At 40.2% G+C, this 24,014-nt stretch overlaps 1 protein-coding gene across 2 annotated transcripts in view; it reads right to left on the reverse strand.

Annotated features, from left to right (window-relative positions):
* LOC126521334 (uncharacterized) overlaps positions 1-24,014 on the reverse strand; it is a 76,568-nt gene that overhangs the window by 34,389 nt on the left and 18,165 nt on the right. The window contains exons 15-32 of one of the 2 annotated variants that reach the window (XM_055065920.2): positions 23,924-23,953; positions 21,986-22,114; positions 21,146-21,366; positions 19,905-20,008; positions 18,629-18,740; positions 18,277-18,402; positions 17,264-17,365; positions 12,008-12,143; positions 10,714-10,767; positions 9,292-9,333; positions 8,907-8,948; positions 8,521-8,562; positions 6,548-6,676; positions 5,702-5,922; positions 4,461-4,564; positions 3,197-3,308; positions 2,823-2,948; positions 1,819-1,920 (exon numbers count right to left, since the gene is read on the reverse strand). In XM_055065920.2, coding sequence (XP_054921895.1) covers positions 1,819-1,920; positions 2,823-2,948; positions 3,197-3,308; positions 4,461-4,564; positions 5,702-5,922; positions 6,548-6,676; positions 8,521-8,562; positions 8,907-8,948; positions 9,292-9,333; positions 10,714-10,767; positions 12,008-12,143; positions 17,264-17,365; positions 18,277-18,402; positions 18,629-18,740; positions 19,905-20,008; positions 21,146-21,366; positions 21,986-22,114; positions 23,924-23,953 — 1,934 coding nt within the window. The remainder of the gene's footprint in view (positions 1-1,818; positions 1,921-2,822; positions 2,949-3,196; positions 3,309-4,460; positions 4,565-5,701; positions 5,923-6,547; positions 6,677-8,520; positions 8,563-8,906; positions 8,949-9,291; positions 9,334-10,713; positions 10,768-12,007; positions 12,144-17,263; positions 17,366-18,276; positions 18,403-18,628; positions 18,741-19,904; positions 20,009-21,145; positions 21,367-21,985; positions 22,115-23,923; positions 23,954-24,014) is intronic. The other variant, XM_055065919.2, reaches the window with a different exon arrangement.

Below are 24,014 nucleotides of genomic sequence, written 5' to 3' on the forward strand. Positions count from 1 at the left end.
AGAGCCCAAGCCTTTTCCATGCAGTGGAGCAGCCGTGTCTCGCCATTTAGGATATGCGTACTCGTAAGAGGCATTTTAATTTTATGTTTTGTAGCGCATGACCACCTTTGTCAAGTGAATAAAACTCGCTTTGTAATGCGCAAATGGTTTTTCAACGTATGGTAAACTTCTTGTTTTTGTGTTGTTCTTTTTTTTCCGACAGAAAAAAAAAAAGAAGAAGAGCTTTACATGAGAATGGATCAAGCCTTCTAGAGTTGAGACAAGGAAATGTGAGGCATACTTTCATGTATATATGTTTAATATTATTTTTTTTCGTCTATAAGCATGACGCATTTTCCTTTATTTTTCTCTAGGAAACACTGGAACGACACTGCTTAAATTGAAGCATAGTGTGCGAATGACCTGCTTTGCTCGGAACTGTTATCACCATTTGGGAAGAAATCAGGTAAGACGCTTGCCTAGTTGTCATTGCGGAAAAGTCATAATTAATTCGAAGTTGCTTTTGTTCCCACAGATGAAAAAGACAAACTGTCAATACCCAGTACTGTACGATATACGTCTGGTGCATTGTCAGTAAGAATGGATTGTGTGTGGCACTTTCCACTAGTGGACTGGAATATCAGACAAAAAGACACGTACATGAAACACTACGGACAACAGATATGCAAGTTGTCCTTCAATTGTTCTGTTGTCGCGTTTTCGTAGTTTACATGAAATACTTTGTCATCTCAGTCTTGACGTGATGTAAACTTTTATGCTTATCTTGTGGCAGTCTGTGTGCTATTTTGTTTGTGCAACCATGTGTTGTTGTATTCATTTATCGCGCTGCCTGGATGTACGTTTTTTCTTTTTCAATGACAACCTGAGCAAAGTCAGAAAATCTATCCTTCCTGTCCTCAAGTTTCCTTTGGCGGTTCCAAAGCGTTAATCACATCGTGCACATCGTGAATCGTGCACTTCAATGATTTGAACAAAAATGCTAAATATACAGCTGAAATACAGTCAGTGAAGAAAACAATACAATTGCTAATACATTAAAAATTTAAAGATAAACAGTCGAGAAAAAATCAGACCACTGTAGGGAACAGTGGTCGTCTGAGGCCGCGTAGTGCATTCTCAGTGTTTCGCAGAATTCTTTGCGTTTGGTATAATCTACTATGTGTTCTGGGAGGGAATTCCACAACACTTTTCCATTAAGAAAGAAAGATGAATTCATATATGCCGTGTGGCCATTTACCCTCATTATTGCATTGGTACGGCCGAGTCGAAAGGACACATGCCACCATCTTTATAGCATTTTGTCGTTCGATCAACGTCATTTCTTCTTCATCATTCCGTCATCGTCACTGCGCCGACATCATACAGTCGTCATCATGTTACCACGCTCATGGGCAACCTTTGCAAGCAAGTGCCATAGGCAAAGTGGGACAATATTGGAGTTTGTTGCATATAGCCAGAGCTTCGGAATGAACGCTGCACATGTTAAATAAATGAGACTACAGAAACTGAGTGTGCCACTACATTTCTCAAATGCTAATCGCATTACCGTTGACAGCCACCCTGAGATGAGTTCTCCATAATTTTTTTTGTATCGCATCACTATGCCGTGAGAACTAAACTCAGTAAAATTGTTAAGCCAAGCTGTAGTAGAACCCCGGTGTATCCTAAGTAGAGTCCACAATTGGATGCCTCTAAGCACTACATCTGGTTTGCCTCAGTCAACAGTAGTGCTTCCAGCCCCTCAGTTTATTTTCTCTTGTACCAACACAGAGTGGCCTAATTCAGTAGAAAGACCAACGAAAAAGACAACATACATACCCTATCTTTGATGGATGCAGGAGTCTCAAACATGAACACATTTCCATCACTGGAGAGACTGCCAAAACTGCCTTGGTCTGAGACTTCAGCTTTATTACACACCTGTAATTGTCAGAAATAAAGCATCCAAGGTCTTTGGCACACTCTCAATAAAGCATCATTATCATTATTATAATTAATATCCCAATCATATTACCATGGTCAGCAACAGTATCAATCAAAACATCAAAGTTGTATTAATGCCTTTAGTTAATCACAGATCTCCTTAATCACTACTTTTTTCAACATGGACAAGTCTTTTTTCATAAAGCTGTGCAATTTGTTTTGTAAAGAGGCAACAGAGGGACCAAATGAGTCACAAAAGTAAAGAGACACTAAAGATTATTTCATACTTCTCTGACTTGCTCTCAAAAATTTGAATCTGGATTCCATAAACTATGTTTTATGAATTCTATGCCCATCTTTTCAGTGTGTGGGATTAAAACTGGTGCATGTACGTCCAAGGCATATGGTAACATTAATATCAACTGATAAGAGAAAAGAAGGTGCTGGTAATAATTGTAACAGTAGATGCTACCAAAAGCAAATGATGCCTTCGGTTTAGATTGTCCTCATTACATTAGCATAGAAAGCTAGAGCTAACCAAAATAGTGGTGGACGAGGAGACACCTGCAAATGAAGCACATGGCTCTTTGCCTGAGCAAAGGCTCTCCTGACATCTCTCCTGTGCCAGTTGACACACACTTTAAGTGGCACTTCCCAAATAACAGGAGAAAAGTAAAGCATAGCGCACATGAATGTTACTCACTACTGACATCACAATGAGTAACTTACCGCAGAATGAGCAGTTATCAGCTGCTGTCACAATTAAGCTGAACAAGAGAATGCTTTTCTGCTACGTTTGAGAGCATAGAAACATACAGCACAAGAACTTGATGCGTCTTATATGCCACTGCAATCATTTCATTTCAGTCATTTTCCATTGTAGTGCTGTGGGACTTCACCTGATTGTAGCTTGCCCATTCCTCTCGACGACAGGTAGTGTTGTTCACACCATGAAACACTCTGACAGCCATGCTGAATGAGATGCACGGTGTAGTTGCGAAGCCAGAGCCAAGCTCAATCTTTTGCTGAAATGGTAGAAGACAACTTGAAATAAAAAGCTAAAATGATTAAGTAAATAAATAAATAATGATACATAAAGTTTTTCAATTCCGTTCAACATTAATACTTGTAATGCCAAGGCCATAATGACTTATGCTATAGTGTCCACTTGTGTCGTTCTACAGATACCCCTCATTGATTTATTGTAATATGCTCTAACAGAGTTTAATTTTTTTCATTCTCAAACAGCAGCTGTAAGAAAAAGAATTCGTACCATGACATTGCTGTCTTCATCTGTTTGGGGTCTTGATGGATAATCCACTTTGCAAGGTCCTTCACAACAGCTTTTTCTGGGATGTGTGATGAACACCATGAATGTGCATTTCCTGCAACACAATATAAAACATATATTACACATGCTGAACTGTTGCACTAGTGAACACAATCCCCTGAAGATGTCTAACCACAACTAGGCTGGACTCCATGCGCATTCTGCCTTACAGCCTTCGCAAAGGGAGTGTTTGCTACTGGTGACCGCCGCTCCTCAGCGGTGCTGTCCACCAACCCCTATTCTGCCGCTCACTTCCATTGTGCTGAGGAGCATTCATTTACGCTACGTGATAAGTAGGGGTGTACAAATCGCAATTTTCGAGATCTAATCAAATACGAATCAAATAGTGCCAGGAGCAAATTGAGTAGAATCGAATATAGAATATTGTTATAGTAACGAGCAGCCATTTTCATAATTTATGTAAAATGGTATCCACATCCTAGTATTCATAAGCTTAGCAACTTTCTCTCCTTATATTGTGCATTATGAAACGTTTATAAAAATGCATGAACAGAGCATTAGGAACAGTTACATACTTCTTCCACATATGCAACACTTTTCGGAGTGCAAATGATCCCTGTAACGTAGCCAGCTGCACTACGTAACCTGTTGCCCTGGATAAGTTTACTAGTTTTATGCACATATGCCTATAGGGTTGAAAATTGTACTTCTGCTCCAATTTTATGTTTGATTACACACAATTGACCTTTTAAAATATTCTAAAACTATTTGAAAAATATTGCGCATCTGCAAATAGTGACTATTTATTTCGAAGATGTAATCGAATAGGACACCATTTGAATCACTATTATAAAGTTTCAAATATTTGCACGTCCCCCTCTCAGTCACATGGCACCTTCACCCTCTCCCCATCCTGTTGCTCTTTTCCACCTCTCTTCCTTTAGCATTATTCAGTTAGAGAGCCTTCAATGAGCCCATTGTTATTTCCTTGCACTATTTTTATTGATGTGTATGTAAGCTTAGATTATATTGATATTTCTTTTGCTCTGAAGGCCGTAGGGTTAGGAAGGAAATGGGTAAATCAAACAAGAAAACAAAAATGTCTCACTTAAAGAAATGTCAAAAAGATGAGTATTTGAGGGTTTAGCGTTGCATAAGGATGTCTGCATCTGAACTAGAGAAGGCCGACATAAACAATTACAGCTAAAATTTACTTACCCTGTTGTGCCTTTTTACAGGTACTTACCCAGAAAGTGATTTCACCAGTGATGCGCTGGCTTCCGTTCTGTAGTCTATGCCAACAAGAAGTATCTGCTGCAATTTGTGGGTTAAAATATGTTCCCATGTTTTCTGCAAGAAATCCAGGATAAGGGTAGGTTCACAGTGAAATGAAAATGCTTGTTATTGCTAAACCTTCTGTTGCATTGTAATCAAGCACAAGTGAGAACAAAGATCTATAATTGGAGCAAGAAGTAGCCATTGGCATCAATGACTGCCTTAACAGCATTTCAACAACATCTGCAGGTTTTTGCAGAGGTGCTGATTGGTGTCGTCCATGTGTACCGATCAGATTTAGTCATCACATCAATAACAGCAGCCTTCAATAAGCCCATGGATATTTGCTTGTACTATCTTTATTTATTTGTATGTTGGGTTTGATTATTGACATTTATTTGCTCTCAAGGCTGTTGTATTATGCAGAGAGGTGGGCAAATCAAACAAGAAAACAAGAATGTGAATTAACAGTTGTAACAATAATTAACGATAGCTGTGTGGAAGATGGCACCTGCAGTATGCAAGAGAGCTGCTCGTTGGCCTGCCTCCCATCCATGTTATTATACGCAATTGTGCAGTGAGTTCAATCTTAACTAGGTTAACGGCTATGTGTTAGGTGTGGCAGCATCATTGAAATCTTTAACCAGCTTCTATGGGGCCCAAAAGATGTGTATAGGAGAAACAGGGTGCATTGGCATGGCCGCCCTTGTAGCTGACAATATCTTAAGAGTGTCACAGAAGGTGGAAATATTTTTGGAACCTTTAGAACCCCGATGGTTCCCCATTCAATACCAGAATGTTGACCATGGTAGAGGAAAAAGGTGCCAAAGCCACAATTACTTATGCTATAACTACAACTTATACACAACTTATTTATATAACGCAACCCAACTCTACTCCACCTTGCTGCTGAAGAAGTAGTGTCGAAGATACACAACGAGAAGAATTCTACCAAATTGATTTATTTATTTGCAGAATGCAGCCCTTAAGGGATATCGCAGGAGTGGGATGGTACGAAAATGAAATAATGCTATGAAAGATAATAAAACACATGCGCCTAATACACAAGCTACTACAAGAAAGAAAATGCTACCAAGAAAGCTAGGATTTACTGATTATAAAAGTTATATAAGACAATAATATGGTACCAAAAAGGCATCAACAAATAAGTATACAATTATCAGTGCCCATTACCATTAACAGACAGCTTACCTTGATTATTGATGCAAACTTCACGTTGTCAGTTTTGTTTGGAATATTCATAAAGGCTAGACCATTTTGACGAGTTTCTTGGACCCATCTTGTGCTTGATGCCAAGAAACCGGCAAAACCATGGTCCACGTTAATACTGAAGAAACTGATGAGGTCTATTTCACTAAGGAAATGCATTCCACTCTTCAGTGCAAGGTTGGAAGCTGCATAAAATGCTGTACCTAAAGAAAAATATGTAGCTCATGAGTCGGCGTGAGTAAGCTTAGCTAAGCTTAACTCATTATGAAATATGATATCTGAAACGATGTGCTTCAATTTGCCTCAGAATTTCATACCATGTGTAAGTAACATACCACATGATTAGTTGATGGCACAGAGATACATAAATTGTCCATTCACAAGAATGCTGTGCTTAAATAGTAATGCATGGTCATGCAAACCTGGTTAAATAAAATTAAATTGTGTCAAATACAATGTCTTTAAAGCTCTAACTTGCGCTATCATACTTAGCTGTGGTCCTTTACGTTTTAAAGCCTGAACAAGAAATAATAGTTGCACTATTGTTTCTGGCATTAGCATAATTCCAACCACAAGGATGGGCTTCTTGCCACAGCATGTATATATAATGCAATGATCAACCAGTTTTTTCCAGATATCATCTGCTCAGCTCACGTTAGCCTGTGAGCATGATGAGTGTACATCAATCTGCTCTCACACATGGTGTACTAAACAAACAACCCGAACAGCTCATGTCTAACTTTCAGGACATGCCAGAAATAGCACATCAACAAATATGAATTTCTTCAACAAAGCTACAAGCATCTGTAAGAGAAACAAGTGGCTTACCATCTCCAGCAACAAAAGTGTGTTCACTGCTGAGACGGTATAGTACACTAGAGTACACCAGATGAGTGCAGAGGCCTCCAGGCAACATCTTGATAAGTGGTGCCCTGTCCACCACACATATTAAGATACCTGCACAACAAGCATGGTCCAGGCATTTGAGTAAGGATGAGTTGATGCTGATGGCTAATTCTGGAAGAAACCCATTTACTGATAAACACCTCATCAACCTCTATGTGCTTTGTGACCTTTTTTATAGTATTGTGTGCTCCTAGCAATAATGTGTACAGTGCATTGGATAACATGCCAAGAGCGACACCGGACCATCTAGAGTACGTGCAAATGTAGTGCAGCCCTTCACCATAAAGAGTAGACTAAGAATGCATCTACTGATCAGTACAAAGTCCTAAATAAGTTCAAATGGATCATGAAGCACATGCTATGCATAGATATCAGAAACCGGAGCAAACAATGTACAACAGTTTTTGGAAGGTGTGAGTGCCACTGGAATTGCTTCTCCCTGCTTTTGACACCAACAAACATCCTGGCTGGGTCATCAAATGTACCACAGTCTCGTGCAAGACCTCTTTCTTTCCCCATTTGTGTTGCAGATTTCATGAGCTCCATCTTTTAGTGATTGCCCATTGTTCAATGCTACAATGTCCTTTACCCGTCATTCCTTTCAATGGTACATATTTTTCATTGGTGGCATGAATCAGCATTCTTTTGCAGGTTGAATGTAGTATATCTACATGTCCTATATTCAGTTTTTCTTGGTAATGTTGTTGTGAGGCAAAGACCATCACTGGGGTCGCATGGAAAAAAGTTTTTTATCCTTTCTCCATCAGCACGAATCGACCTATGCCGGAAGACTCCTAGGTTCCGTATAAAGTCCAAGTGTGATAAGATTGTGCCTCGTGTGCCGTTTACTGTGGGTGCAAGGGAAAATATGCGAGGGTGAGTCAAGAAAGATGGTGGCTTTATGCACCTTGTCTTTTCACGTGTCCATTGTTAGAAATGAAGTGATCGAGCGCTTGCTAGAAGGGGGGCATAGGTGAGCTTGTGCTAACATGGTCAAACATGCACTGGGGGCTCATTCCAGCTCCTCTTAAGCTGCATTGTAAAGGAGGGTACGTGCTGGTATGCTTACTCCAGTTCAATCTTGGCTTTCCGCATATCTTTCCCTGTAACTTTTAAGGCGCGAGACATTACGGCAGCTAGTTACACACTGAACTTTCGCTTTTGGCTTGGGTTTGTCTGAAAAGCAATCCATGAGAGTGAGAAATTTTGTTCTAAATAACCAAAACACATTTTTTTTTTGGATTCGCTGGAGTTTTTCTCTATTGAAATACAGTCAAATCTCGATAATGCGAACTCGAAAGGGCCAGAAAATTTGTTCGAATTAAAAGAAGTTCGAATTAAAGGAAGCACTTGTTCTTGAAGCATTCGTGCACCATAGCACAATGCACTAATGGTGTGAGTCGTGAAATATTGCGGTGTACAAGCACACAGCGAGCGAGGACCATGAAACTGCATGTTTCTCCCAAGCCTTTCCTCTGTGGCGGGGTCAGAGGAATGCTGGTCGGAGATGCCGCCCTGTGATCTGGCGCACTGCTGAGAGCATTTTCAGAACATGGTATGTTCGAATTAAATGTAGAAAATGTTTGTACATTCGAGTTACCAAGCGTTTTCGCCCACTGCAACACACATAACTTTGACAGGACCAGGGCATCCGTTAGAATAAACTGGAAGTTCGAATTAAGCGTGTTCAAAATAAAGAGATTTGACTATACAAAGGACATTGCCGGGACCTACACAGCAGTTTGAATTATCCAACAATGAATTATCGGGATTTCACTGTAGATGTGCCTGTAACAATTAACACAAAACTTCAAATGCTAAGAAAGCTAATGTTCATTCACACATATCAAAAGCTTCTGTACTCAGCACGTAGTAACTAAGAAAGCCAATTTCACCTGAAGTAGATTTCTTAGGTGTTTCAGACTCTGACCAAGTTTCTGAAAAAAGAAAAAAGATGACATTGCAAAATTTGTTTGTAAATAAATTAAATGATGGGAATGTATGCCAATTTCTCTCATTAATAGTGACATGTGCACATAGGTTTGCGCAACCCATCACCATACTTTTAAAGCATGTTCAATGAAACAGCCCACAATAAATGAGAAGGTTCATTTCACTTGCAGTACTAATGATTTCTGAGGTGTCTCAGACTCTGGCCAAGTTTCATCTGTACGTTAAAGCAGCATCCACTGCTACACTACAAAGTGCCACCTTGCAAGACTAAGCCATACTACAGAGGCTAATGTAGTCATCATGCAGTAATTGAGAATGGTAATTTCACCTGAAGTAGATTTCTCAGGGGTCTCAGACTCTGACCAAGATTCTGAAAAAAAAATAAAAACAACTCTGAAATTGGTTAATAAATGAATTCAATCATGGGAATGTATGCCCATTTCTCTCGTTAATGGTGGCATGTGTACATTGTTTCGTGTAGCTCATTGCCATACCTTTACACAATGTTCAAGGATACAACCTGCAGTAAACAATAAGGCTCATTTCACCTGCAGTACTACGTAATATTTTAGGTGTGTCAGACACTAGCGAAGTTTCAGATGCACATTAAAGCAGCATCCATTGGTACCCTATGAAGTGTCGCCGTGCATGTCTAAGCCATGCACAAGAGGCTAATGCAGTCAGCATGCAGTAATTGGGAAAGTTAATTTCACCTAAAGTAGGTTTCTCGGGTGTCACAGACTCTGACCAAGTTTCTGAAATAAAGGAAGAAAAATCTGTCAATAAATTAATTCAATCAAGGGAAGGTACGTGTTTTCCTCTCGTGAATGGTGATATGTGCACACAGTTTCATATAGCCTATTTTGTATAAAATGTTAAAAGAAGCAGCCTATGCTTTCTCAGGTGTTTCAGACTCGAGCCGAGTTTAACTTGTAGTATACGATTTCTGTTTCTGAATTTTTATTGCAATAGCAGTTATATGGACACTCCAGGTGCATTTCTGCTATCGCCGCTGCCAAAAGGTTCTGTATAAAGTCTAAAGGCGATAAGACTGTCGCTGCGTGCCACATGTTTTATGTGCGAGTAAAAGCATGGGATGGTGAGCCAGCGAATGCTCCTCGCCTGCCACTCTGTACAGAGTGGGGACATCTGTGGTATCTACTACAGCACTGGGCATGCGAATGGCGGACAGCATAGCAGACAACTTTGGCGATAGTCATAGGGACACATTGCTGCCACTCGTGTGTCTTCAAAGTGATCTGTGACGTGGTCAAAGTGTGCGCCCAAGTGGGCCTCATCTTCAAAGTGATCTGCGATGTTTGCAGAGTGCGCATAGTGCCGGTAGCTTCATATGCACTGGCAGGCTAGTTGGTTTAAATTCATGACAGAATGTGTAAGTGTGACTGAACAAGGACGTAGAAAGAAGCAGAAACATAAAGACAGTGCTGTCTCTGCGTGTCTGTTTATTTCTATGTCCTCGTTCAGTCACGTTTACACATTCCATCATTGTTAATTTAGTTAGTAAGCGAGTGTTTACAAGTTTATACGGCCTACAAAACTACTATCCTTACTTCTTACAGCTATGCACTAATTTGCTATTGCAATCGGTGCTTCGCCTTTTGTGTGGAACTGCGACTTTGTTTTTTGTTAACGGTACCCACTCACGCCTACACTCGCATCCACTTACAATCACCAGCACTTCCTCATGTTCATACTTACAAAGAACGAATCACTCAGCTTCACACTCATGTGCACTCAAACTCACTGTCACTGACTTTCGTTGGTACTCATGTTAACTGGTACTCACTCCTCGTTATGCTGATGTCCATGCAAACTCACTGGCATTCATAGACATTCACACGCACGTCCAATCGCACCTCTTCTCACTTACTCGCACTGTTCTCATATTTGTGAAACCAGTACGAAGTGAATATGAGTCAATGTACTCTGAGTGAGTGCACCAACCTATGATTAGCAATCTTATTAGGAGAGACATTAGTACATAATGAAATGAACTGAGCATGAATGATTTATCAAGCCTACTTATGATGCACCTAGATCTGACCGGTTCCTTTCCATGTTAAGTATAAGAGTGCTAATCAGTGTTATTGCAAGAAATGAGAAATTATACTTACTTTCTGATTCTGGTGGTTCTGTGTTGGTGCTGTGATCAGTGGTATTCTTTACAGCTTCAAAAAACACACACAGACACGCAATATAGCTTCACTTTGTCAACATGACGTAAAAGAAAAGAATCAAAGCCACTAACAATGCAGCCCTATTAACTGTTTCACACTGTAACAGATATGAAACAGGATGTGCATTTTCATTAAACTACAGGCTATTGTAATGATTAAAATTAAATTATAGGGTTTTACGTGCCAAAACCATTTTCTGATTATGAGGCACGCCATAGTGGAGGACTCCGGAAATTTTGACCACCTGGGGTTCTTTAACGTGGACCTAAATCTAAGTACATGGGTGTTTTCGCATTTCGCCCCCATCGAAATGTGGCCGCCATGACCGGGATCCGATCCTGTGGCCTCGTGCTTAGCAGCCAAACACCATAGCCACTGAGCAACCACGGCGGGTTATCGTAATGAGTAAACCATGCAAAAACAGGACTGCAGGAGAGACAGACACAACGCACTGCACTTTGCATCTGACTCTTCTGCTGTAAAAGGGTCTGGTCTTGAGCTTGTTGGTATGGCTTCAATATGGAAAAAGTGTGAGAAAAAAAAAAAGGAGAACAGGACAAGAAAGAAATGAAGGACAGGTACTGAATTAAATTATAAATTAAGTATATAGAATTAAACTGACTAAAGTGTATTTCTTCCATTGTGTCAGATTTGTGCAGTTTTCTAAATATGTTCCCACACCAACTAGTCCTTGCACTGCTAAACACGAGGTCGTGGAATCAAATTCTGGCCATGGCAGTTGCATTTCAAAGGGGATGAAATGCAAAAACCCCCATGTACTTAGATTTAGGTGCACATTACAGAACCCCAGGTGGTCAAAATTAATCAGTAGTCCCCCACTATGGTTTAACCAAACTTTTGGCATATAAAACCTCATAATTTAATTTAATAATAATTTTGACACCAAGAGCCCAAGTTGTGAACTATAACTGTTGAAAATTCAACATTTTTCCTTCCCTGTGAAATTTCACTTTAAGCAAACAGGACCAAGAGCTGACTTCAGCAGCCATATATTGTAGATGCAAGTGTCATGCAATGCAGACGTAACGTGCAAATCACTTACATAAAGTGTCCCCCACTTATCACTGTTCTAGAACCCCAATGCATACTCTTCAGAGGATCACTCACATGAAGGCAATACCCAAGAATGACCTAACAGTGCAACAAGATGATCAGTCAAAGTAATATAGTTACACCTAGCAGCACTGCGTAAAGGTGTTGCTTCACCTACCGGTAATCTTTTGTTGAATGTCCTGCAACCTAGGAAAGGCAACACCTCCAGAGGCACAGGAGCCATTTGTGTCCTCCAAGTCGAGATCGAAGACAGCTGCACACATCACCTTCACTTTGGAAGACACCCTCGAGATCTGCACATTAAAGCAGCACCCATAGCTACATTGTAGAGTGCCACCTTTCGAGTTTGTGCCTACATGCGTGAACCTTTACATTTTTACATAAGAGCTAGCCTGATTACAGCTGCATTTATGAAAATTTATTTCTAGGACCATGTAGCAGCATTTCAGTCGAAGTGGCCTATGCGGGATATTCAACAGGTACTGCACAATTTATAGCAGTCTGCAATTCAATATGAAGAGATATTCCACAAGACAGACATAAGTATAAGTTAAACCTAGATATAATGAAGTTGGAAAAATCTGCAATTTGCTTTGTTATATTGGAATTTCGTTACATGAAAATTTGTCATTTAAAGTAAATAAGTACATTCACAGCTTGATTTTTCTTACACATAAGGGGTTACAAGATTTTCCTAATTATAGGGCAATCGGAAAAAGCAAATTTGAATGACAAGAAAATTCGTTTTATTGAATATCACAGACAGCGACGACAGATGCGGTTTCATGCTGTGTCCACGATATCTTCACAATGGCAGCACAAAGTGAAGGCGGCCACGCTTTCGTGTCCATTTCACCTCCATGCCTGTTAGTGTCACCCGTGGTGCGACAACGTTATCACGAAAACCATCGGCAGCGAAGAATGTATGCTTTATGTGTATCTCTCTACAACGCGTCTCTGAAACTCAAGATAACACAACCTCCAGCAATAAACGCATAGGAAGACAGCACACAAGATGCCACACCATTTCAGAACACCCACTCTTTAAGCACACAGAGCATTACTTGTAAAACAGGGCTAATGGGCTGTGTATGTGCTCAGCCGTCCTGAAAGCCATGCTAGAAAACAAGACACGAGCCTACCTGCCATCCTCTTCTTTTGCCTCTCATGTGCTTGATCGATTACCACGAGGATGCTGCCTTCACGCCTTTCAACTCTCTTGTGAAGACGGCGCTCATCATAAAGCCACCATCCTTCTCGGCTCACCCTCGCATGCTCTCACTCGCACCCATAGCATACATAGCACACATGGCTCGATAAGATCTTATTGCACTTGGACTTTATATGAAACATGATGCTGCTTGGTTTTGGTGAACACTCTTGGTCACGAGGCACGCAATTCGAGAACTGTGTTCGCAAGCAGCTGCTCATATAATTCAACCATTTGACCATCTTTGCCCGCGAAAGTTTCCATTTATATGCTTGGTATTCTTTTCTGGCAGCAGTGAAATTTCGTTATATATGGAAATCGTGTATAAATGCACTTTGCTATATTTAGGTTCTGAATACACGTGTTCTATGCAGAAGATGTGCAAAGTCTGTTATACTGAAAATTTCATTATCTTGAATTGGCAATCTTTGGCCACCATTGGCCCTTGTGCCATGAAACCCCATATATCATCATTGTTATATAGAAGTTTGTTATATCGAGGTTTAACTGCATATCTAAATTTTATTTAACTGTATCAGGAACAATACACCTCTCCAATAAGCTAATTCTTTGGCAGTTATTGAGATCATAACCTGCATTTAATAGTAGAAACCATATTACTGTCATCTCATAAAACCCATTCATGTAATGATGACAGAATATTTATATGTACAGTCTTAACCTCAATATGACGAAGTAGGCAAAATCGGCAATTTGCATCATTATATATATTGTAATTTCATTGTATTGAAATTCCACCTTGTATGCAAATTAGTACAGTCACTGATAGGGTTTTCTCACAGTGAAAGGGGCCACAAAATTTTCCGAACTATCGGGCAACAAAAAAACTAATTTGAATGAGAAAACTATCTGGCAACGAATGATATGTACGGTTTCATGCCAAATCGACAATAGCTTCACATAGGCGGTACGAATTAAGCGAAGCCAGCCACCCTTTTGCGTGCTCTCCACCCCCGTGGCTGATATCGTCGCCCTCAGTAGGACGACAATTTCGGGAAAATCACCGGCAGTGGTGCTTCGCCTGAATCTCGCTCCAATGGATCACTGAAACTCGAGATTACGTAATCTTCAATACAAAAATCGCAGGAAGACAGCTTACATGATGCCACGCCGTCTCGGCAGGTCCAGTCTTTGCATACGCTGGAGATCACCTCTGAAGCAGTGTGTGGCTTTGTATGCACTCCGCTGCATTTACAGCCATGCGCAGCCATGACCGAAATGCACAACAACTTACCTCTCTCTCCTCCCCCTCATTCCGAACCTCGCACGTGCTTGACCGTGTTACCGCGAGCTCACTCCCATCCCCCTCTTTCCCTTTGCTCGCACTCAGAGGTGGCACTCATCCGTAAAGCTACCATGTTTGTTTCTCACCCTCACACACTTTCCCACGCACCTAAACTGCAAAGTGTGTGGGTGTGCGATAGGATCTTATTGCACTTGGGCTTTATACAGAACATGATGTGGCTTTCCTTTCGCAGTCACTCCTGTTGCGCCGCGCACGATTTGAGAGATGCATTTGAAGTAGCCACTTGTAATTAAATCATTTGACCATCTGCGTCCGCGGAAGTTTCCATTTATTGCTTCGGCATTCCTTTGCTGCGAAAGCGAAATTTCATCACATTGAAATCGCATACAAACACACTTTGTTATATTGATGTTCTAATTACATGGTGTTCTATGGATAACAGGCTATGAAAAGTTAACTAGTTCATTATATGGAGAATTTCATTATATTGAAGATCATTATATCGAGGTTTTACTCTATACTCGTACCACCCGTTAGATGGCACATGCTGCTAGAAGAAACTTACTTTCAGTTACGTTTGGCCCAGCTTAGCATACTGGGGAACAATGCCGCTTTTTTTTTATAAGATCGTTGTTTAAATACGATTAGCATTCTTTGCCTATTTCAGCCATCTTGAGCCTATCTAGCCTCTAAGGCCCACCCAGTGACCCAAGTTGCCTACCTAACATGGACCACTAGGTATGTTCTCTTGGTCGTCATGCAGTCGTGGTCATTCTATTGCGTTCATTCCAGCTTCATCATTTAACCCTTGTCCATGCCATCATCACGCCTTCACCTCAACCCAGTGGTCCAAGTTGTCTAATAGCCTGGGCCACTAGGTACCTACCTAGCCACGTTGGCATAGTGGTCGTTGCATAGTAGTCATTCCGGCTTTGTCATCCGACTCTCGTCATGTCGTTCTTGTCATGCCATTGCTGCCATACAGTTACCCAGCATTCATTTTCACACCACTATAGTGATGCTGTCATGGTCGTTCAAATGTCATGTTTCATGATCTGATTCATCAGGCAATCATTGTGGCACCGCCATTGTGATGCATGTCATGGTCATTCCACTGTCGTCATTCTAACTTCATCATCTGACTTTTGTCATGCCATTGTTGACACATAGTTGTCATTATACCATTGTCATCATGCCATGTGATCAAACAATCGTTTAACCATCATCATCACTTCAGTGATGTCAACCTCTGCCCGTGTCCTCCCACTGACGTCAACCTTTATTTGTCATTGTATTGTAATCATACCACCGTCATTCAAACATTATTATGCCACCATTGTTAGGCCACCATTGTCTGACACTCGCTATCATGCATCCATTGACAGACTATCGTCATCATGCCGTTGTGGTTGTGCCATCATATTTAACTTCGTCATCCAACTCTCGTCATGCCACTGTTAATATGTACCTGTCCTCACCCTGTTGTCCTAATACCTTTGTCATGCCATTGTCGTCATACAGTTCTCATCGTGAATTCGTTATCATGGCGTAGTTATGGTGCTGTCCCGGTCGTTCCATCATTCCAACTTCAACATCCGACTCTCATCATGCAATCACCGTTAGCCATCACTAGACCAATGTCCTCATGCAATCATCATCAAACTGTCATTATACCATCGTCATCACTTCAGTACCGTCACCTCATTTTAACTGATTCATCGACGTCGTCCCTTGTTCATGATTCTATCTTAATCATGCAGTCGATGTTCAATTGATATTAGGTTGCCATTAGCAGGTCATTGTCTGTTGTCGTACTGTCATCGCCGTCCTATCGTAGTTGTGCCATAGTCATCATCCAACTTCATCATATGGTTGTCATCATATTGTCATTGTTATAGACTCATCATCTCATTGTCCTCATGTCTTCGTCGTGCTGTCGATGTTATACCTGTTTCATAATTTAAGAATCAACATCTCATTGTCCACATTTAATTTATTTCTCCTTAAAGGTTCAAAGGCATTATATAAGGGGGGACCATAAAGACATGTGCACTTCTATGATTTGAACAAAAATGCAAAAAATACAGCAGGAAATACAGCCAGTGAAGTAAAAAATACAATTAATAATACACTGAAAATGTAAAGATAAACAGTAGAAAAAAAATCAGAGCAGGCAGATATTTATTAAGATGTGTTACTGTAGGGAACAGTGGTCGTCTGAGGTTGCAGAGTGCATTCTTAGTTTCTCACGGAATTCTTCGCGTTCGGTATATGACACTGTGTTCTGGGAGAGAATTCCACAACACTGTTCCATTAAGAAAGAAAGATGAGTTCATATATGCCATGTGGCCATTTACCCTCATTATTGCATTGGTACGGCCGAGTCGAAAGGACACATGCCGCCATCTTTATAGCATTTTGTCGTTCGATCAACATCATTTCTTCTTTGTCATTCCGTCATCATCACTGCGCCGACATCATATAGTCGTCATCATGCTGCCACGCTCATGGGCAACCTTTGCAAGCAAGTGCCATAGCAAAGTGGGACAATGTTGGAGTTTGTTGCATATAGCCAAAGCCTCAGGATGAACACTGCACATGTTAAATAAATGAGACTACAGAAACTGAGTGTGCCACTACATTTCTCGAATGCTAATCGCATTACCGTTGACAGTCACCCTGAGATGAGTTCTCCATAATTTTTCTGTATCGCATCACTACGCCTTAAAAACTCCACTCAGTAAAATTGTTAAGCCAAGCTGTACTAGAACCCCAGTGTATACTAAATAGAGTCCACAATAGGATGCCTCTAAGCACTGCATCAGGTCTCCCTCAGTCAACAGTAGTGCTTCCAGCCCCTCACTTTATTTTCTCTTGTACCAACACAGAGTGGCCTTAATCAGTAGAAAGACCAATGAAAAAGACAACATACATACCCTATCTTTGATGGATGCAGGAGTCTCAAACATGAACACATTTCCATCACTGGAGAGACTGCCAAAGCTGCCTTGGTCTGACACTTGATCTTTATTACACACCTGTAATTGTCAGAAATAAAGCATCCAAGGTCTGTGGCACACTCTCAATAAAGCATCATTATCATTATTATAATTAATGTATTAATCATATTACCATGGTCAGCAACAGTATCAATCAAAACATCAAAGTTGTATTAATGCCTTTACTTAATCACAGATCTCCTTAATCACTACTTTTTTCAACATGGACAAGTGTTTTTTCATAAAGCTGTGCAATTTGTTTTGTAAAGAGGCAACAGAGGGGCCAAATGAGTCAAAAAAGTAAAGATACACTAAAGATTATTTCATACTTCTCTGACTTGCTCTCAAAAATTTGAATCTGGATTCCATAAACTATGTTTTATGAATTCTATGCCCATCTTTTCAGTGTGTGGGATTAAAACTGGTGCATGTACTTCCAAGGCATATGGTAACATTAATATCAATTGATAGAGAAAAGAAGGTGCTGGTAATAATTGTAACAGTAGATGCTACCAAAATCAAATGGTGCCTTCGGTTTAGATTGTCCTCATTACATTAGCATAGCAAGCTAGAGCTAACCAAAATAGAGGTGGACGAGGAGACACCTGCAAATGAAGCACATGGCTCTTTGACTGAGCAAAGGCTCTCCTGACATCTCTCCTGTGCCAGTTGACACACGCTTTAAGTGACACTTCCCAAATAACAGGAGAAAAATAAAGCATAGCGCACATGAATGTTACTCACTACTGACATCACAATGAGTAACTTACCGCAGAATGAGCAGTTATCAGCTGCTGTCACAATTAAGCTGAACAAGAGAATGCTTTTCTGCTACGTTTGAGAGCATAGAAACATACAGCACAAGAACTTGATGTGTCTTATATGCCACTGCAATCATTTCATGAAAACACAATAAAGTTTACTTCTGTTGTAGTGCTGTGGGAGTTCACCTGATTGTAGCTTGCCCATTCCTCTCGACGACAGGTAGTGTTGTTCACACCATGAAACACTCTGACAGCCATGCTGAATGAGATGCACGGTGTAGTTGCGAAGCCGGAGCCAAGCTCAATCTTTTGCTGAAATGGTAGAAGACAGCTTGAAATAAAAACCTAAAATGATTAAGTAAATAAATAAATAATGATACATAAAAGTTTTTCAATCTTGTTCAACATTAATACTAGTAATGCCAAGGCCATAATGATTTGTGCTATAGTGCCCACTTGTGTCGTTCTACAGAAATCTCTCATTGATTTATTGCAATATTGCAATATTTATTGCAGCTGTAGGAAAAAGAATTCGTACCATGACATTGCTGTCTTCATCTGTTTGGGGTCTTGATGGATAATCCACTTTGCAAGGTCCTTCACAACAGCTTTTCCTGGGATGTGTGATGAACACCATGAATGTGCATTTCCTGCAACACAATATAAAACACATTACTCATGCTGAACTCTTGCACTAGTGAACACAATCCCCTGAAGATGTCTAACCACAACTGGGCTGGACTCCATGCGCATTCTGCCTTACAGCCTTCGCAAAGGGAGTGTTTGCTACTGGTGACCGCCGCTCCTCAGCGGTGCTGTCCACCAACCCCTATTCTGCCGCTCACTTCCATTGTGCTGAGGAGCATTCATTTACGCTACGTGATAAATAGGGGTGTACAAATCGCAATTTCCGAGATCTAATCAAATACGAATCAAATAGTGCCAGGAGCAAATTGAATAGAATCGATTACAGAATATTTTGATAGTAACGAGCAGCCATTTTCATAATTTACGTAAAATGGTATCCACATCCTAGTATTCATAAGCTTAGCAACTTTCTCTCCTTATATTGTGCATTATGAAACGTTTATAAAAATGCATGAACAGAGCATTAGGAACAGTTACATACTTTTTCCACATATGCAACACTTTTCGGAGTGCAAATGATCCCTGTAACGTAGCCAGTTGCACTACGTAACCTGTTGCCCTGGATAAGTTTACTAGTTTTATGCACATATGCCCATAGGGTTGAAAATTGTAATTCTGCTCCAATTTTATGTTTGATTACACACAATTGACATTTTAAAATATTCTAAAACTATTTGAAAAATATTGCGCATCTGCAAATAGTGACTATTTATTTCGAAGATGTAATCGAATAGGACACCATTTGAATCACTATTATAAAGTTTCAAATATTTGCATGTCCCTAATAAGTAAGCCTCCTCTCAGTCACATGGCACCTTTACCCTCTCCCCATCCTGTTGCTCTTTTCCACCTCTCCTCCTTTAGCATTATTCAGTTAGATAGCCTTCAATGAGCCCATTGTTATTTCCTTGCACTATTTTTATTGATGTGTATGTAAGCTTAGATTATATTGATATTTTTTTTGCTCTGAAGGCCGTAGGGTTAGGGAGGAAATGGGTAAATCAAACAAGAAAACAAAAATGTCTCACTTAAAGAAATGTCAAAAAGATGAGTATTTGAGGGTTTAGCGTTGCATAAGGATGTCTGCATCTGAACTAGAGAAGGCCGACATAAACAATTACAGCTAAAATTTACTTACCCTGTTGTGCCTTTTTACAGGTACTTACCCAGAAAGTGATTTCACCAGTGCAGCGCTGGCTTCCGTTCTGTAGTCTATGCCGACAAGAAGCATCTGCTGCAATTTGTGAGTTAAAATATGTTCCCATGTTTTCTGCAAGAAATCCAGGATAAGGGTAGGTTCATAGTGAAAAGAAAATGCTTGTTATTGCTAAACCTTCTGTTGCATTGTAATCAAGCACAAGTGAGAACAAAGATCTATAATTGGAGCAAGAAGTAGCCATTGGCATCAATGACTGCCTTAACAGCATTTCAACAACATCTGCAGGTTTTTGCAGAGGTGCTGATTGGTGTCGTCCATGTGTACCGATCATATTTAGTCATCACATCAATAACAGCAGCCTTCAATAAGCCCATGGATATTTGCTTGTACTATCTTTATTTATTTGTATGTTGGGTTTGATTATTGACATTTATTTGCTCTCAAGGCTGTTGTATTATGCAGAGAGATGGGCAAATCAAACAAGAAAACAAGAATGTGAATTAACAGTTGTAACAATAATTAACGATAGCTGTGTGGAAGATAGCACCTGCAGTATGCAAGAGAGCTGCTCGTTGGCCTGCCTCCCATCCATGTTATTATACGCAATTGTGCAGTGAGTTCAATCTTAACTAGGTTAACGGCTATGTGTTAGGTGTGGCAGCATCATTGAAATCTTTAACCAGCTTCTATGGGGCCCAAAAGATGTGTATAGGAGAAACAGGGTGCATTGGCATGGCCGCCCTTGTAGCTGACAATATCTTAAGAGTGTCACAGAAGGTGGAAATATTTTTGGAACCTTTAGAACCCCGATGGTTCCCCATTCAATACCAGAATGTTGACCATGGTAGAGGAAAAAGGTGCCAAAGCCACAATTACTTATGCTATAACTACAACTTATACACAACTTATTTATATAACGCAACCCAACTCTACTCCACCTTGCTGCTGAAGAAGTAGTGTCGAAGATACACAACGAGAAGAATTCTACCAAATTGATTTATTTATTTGCAGAATGCAGCCCTTAAGGGATATCGCAGGAGTGGGATGGTACGAAAATGAAATAATGCTATGAAAGATAATAAAACACACGTGCCTAATACACAAGCTACTACAAGAAAGAAAAAGCTACCAAGAAAGCTAGCATTAACTGATTATAAAAGTTATATAAGATAATAAGATGGTAACAAAAAGGCATTAACAAATAAGTATACAATTATCAGTGCCCATTACCATTAACAGACAGCTTACCTTGATTATTGATGCAAACTTCACGTTGTCAGTTTTGTTTGGAATATTCATAAAGGCTAGACCATTTTGATGAGTTTCTTGGACCCATTTTGTGCTTGACGCCAAGAAACCGGCAAAAGCATGGTCCACGTTAATATTGAAGAAACTGATGAGGTCTATTTCACTAAGGAAATGCATTCCACTCTTCAGTGCAAGGTTGGAAGCTGCATAAAATGCTGTACCTAAAGAAAAATATGTAGCTCATGAGCAGGCCTAAGTAACGATAAGCTTAACTCAATATCTAATATATATCAAACAATGTGCTTCAATTCGACTCAGAATTTCATACCACATTTAAGATACCACATGATTAGTTGATGGCACAGATATACGTAAAATTGTCTGTTGATAAGTATGGTACGTATGCTTAAATAGTAATGCATGAATATGCAAACCTGGTTAAATAAAATTAAATTCTGTCAATAACAATGTCTTTAAAGCTCTAACTCACGCTATACATACTTGGCTGTGGTCCTTTATGTATTAAAGCCTGAACAAGAAATAAATGTTGCGTTGTTGCTCCTGGCATTAGCATAATTCCAACCATGAAGATGGGCTTCTTGCCACAGCATGTATATATAACGCAATAATCAACCAGTTTTTCCGGATATCAGCTGCTCAGTTCATGTTAGCCTGTGAGCATGATGAGTGTACATCAATCTGCTCTCACACATGGTGTATTAAACAAACAACCAGAACAGCTCATGTCTAACTTTCAGGACATGCCAGAAATAGCACATCAACAAATAGGAATGTCTTCAACAAAGCTACAAACATCTGTAAGAGAAGCAAGCGGCTTACCATCTCCAGCAACAAAAGTGTGTTCACTGCTGAGACGGTATAGTACACTAGAGTACACCAGATGAGTGCAGAGGCCTCCAGGCAACATCTTGATAAGTGGTGCCCTGTCCACCACACATATTAAGATACCTGCACAAGAAGCATGGTCCAGGCATTTGAGTAAGGATGCGTTGATGCTGATGGCAAATTCTGGAAGAAGCCCATTCACTGATAAACACCTTATCAACCTCTATGTGCTTCGTGATCTTTTTATAGTATTGTGTGCTCCTAGCAATAATGTGTACAGTGCATTGGATAACATGCCAAGAGCAACACCGGACCATCTAGAGTAAGTGCAAATGTAGTGCACCTCTTCAGCATAAGGAGTAGACTCTAACAATGCATCTACTGATTAGTACAAAGCCCTAAAGAAGTTCAAATAGATTATGAAGCACATGCTATGCATAGATATCAGAAACCAGAGCAAACAATGTACAACAGTTTTTGGAAGGTGTGAGTGTCTCTGGAATTGCTTCTCCCTGCTTTTGAAATCAACACACATCCTGGTTGGGTCATTAGATGTACCATAGTCTTATGCAGGACCTCTTTCCTTCCCCATTTGTATTGCAGATTTTATGAGCTCCATCTTCTTTTAGTGATTGTCCATGTTCAATGCTACAATTTCTTTTAGCCTTCATTCCTTTCAATGGAACATATTTTCCATTGGTGGTATGAATCAGCATTCTTTTGCAGGTTGAATGTAGTATATATACATGTCCTACATTCAGTTTTTCTTGGCAATACTGTTGTGAGACAAAGACTGTCACTGGGCTGGTATTGAAAAATTTCTTTTATCCTTTCTCCATCAGCATGAATCGACCTATGCCAGAAGACTCCTAGGTTCCGTTTGAAGTGCAAGGGTGATAAGATTGCACCTCATGTGCCGTTTACTGTGGGTGCAAGGGAAAACATGCGAGGGTGAGTCAAGAAGGATGGCGGCTTGATGCGCCTTGTCTTTCCGTGCATCCATTGTTAGAAATGAAGTGATCGAGCGCGCACTAGGAGGGGGGCATAGGTGAGCTTGTGCTAACATGGTCAAACATGGACTGGGGGCTCGTTCCAGCTCCTATTAGACTGCATGGTAAAGGAGGGAACGCACTGCTATGCTTACTCCAGTTCAATCTTGGCTTTCCGCATATCTTTCCTAGTAACTTTTAAGGCGTGCAACATTACAGCAGCTAGTTACACACTGAACTTTCGCTTTTGGCTTGGGTTTGTCTGAAAAGCAATCTATGAGAATGAGAAATTTTGTTCTAAATAACCAATACATACTTCTTGGAGTTTGGATTCGTGGGAATATTTCTCTATTGAAATACAGTCGAATCTCGATAATGCAAACTCGAAGAGGCCCGAAAACTTGTTTGAATTAAAAGAAGTTTGAATTAAAGGAAGCACTTGTTCTACAAGTATTCGTGCACCATAGCACGATGCACTAACGGGGTGAGTGCACTAATTAAACAAAAAAGAAAGGAAGGAAGGAAGGAAGGAAGGATGAAAGAAAGAAAGAAAGAAAGAAAGAAAGAAAGAAAGAAAGAAAGAATACATACCCAAATATACAAACATGACATGGCTTAAATTCAGTTGGTACAGTGTTGGCACTTGTAGCTTCACTTTCAAATAGAATATCTTCAGCTTTTTAACATTAAGCGGGGTGCTCCTTTAAAAATATATTCTGGCTGACATACATCAGAGCACATATCTAATATATTGACTTCAAGAAAAAAAAAGGGCAGCCTGGTGAAGCTTGACGCAGCACATGCCTTTGTGGCACAGTTGGCCCAGCTCTCCCAATGCTGAACTAATTGGCTTCGGCAAAAAGCATATAGTGACGACTGCTTAGAAGTCTGAATGAGCCATTACTATTGGCAGATGTTTCAGTAACCCTTTCTCCAAGCTTACCATTTGTCAGCAAAGTACGTGGCACAGTTTCTGTGGAATGAGAAAATGAAGTGAAAGAAAAAGAAGCAGAAGAAAGCTGAGTACAGAAGAG

This window comes from Dermacentor andersoni, chromosome 6, assembly GCF_023375885.2.
Source record: "Dermacentor andersoni chromosome 6, qqDerAnde1_hic_scaffold, whole genome shotgun sequence".
Taxonomy (NCBI): domain Eukaryota; kingdom Metazoa; phylum Arthropoda; class Arachnida; order Ixodida; family Ixodidae; genus Dermacentor; species Dermacentor andersoni.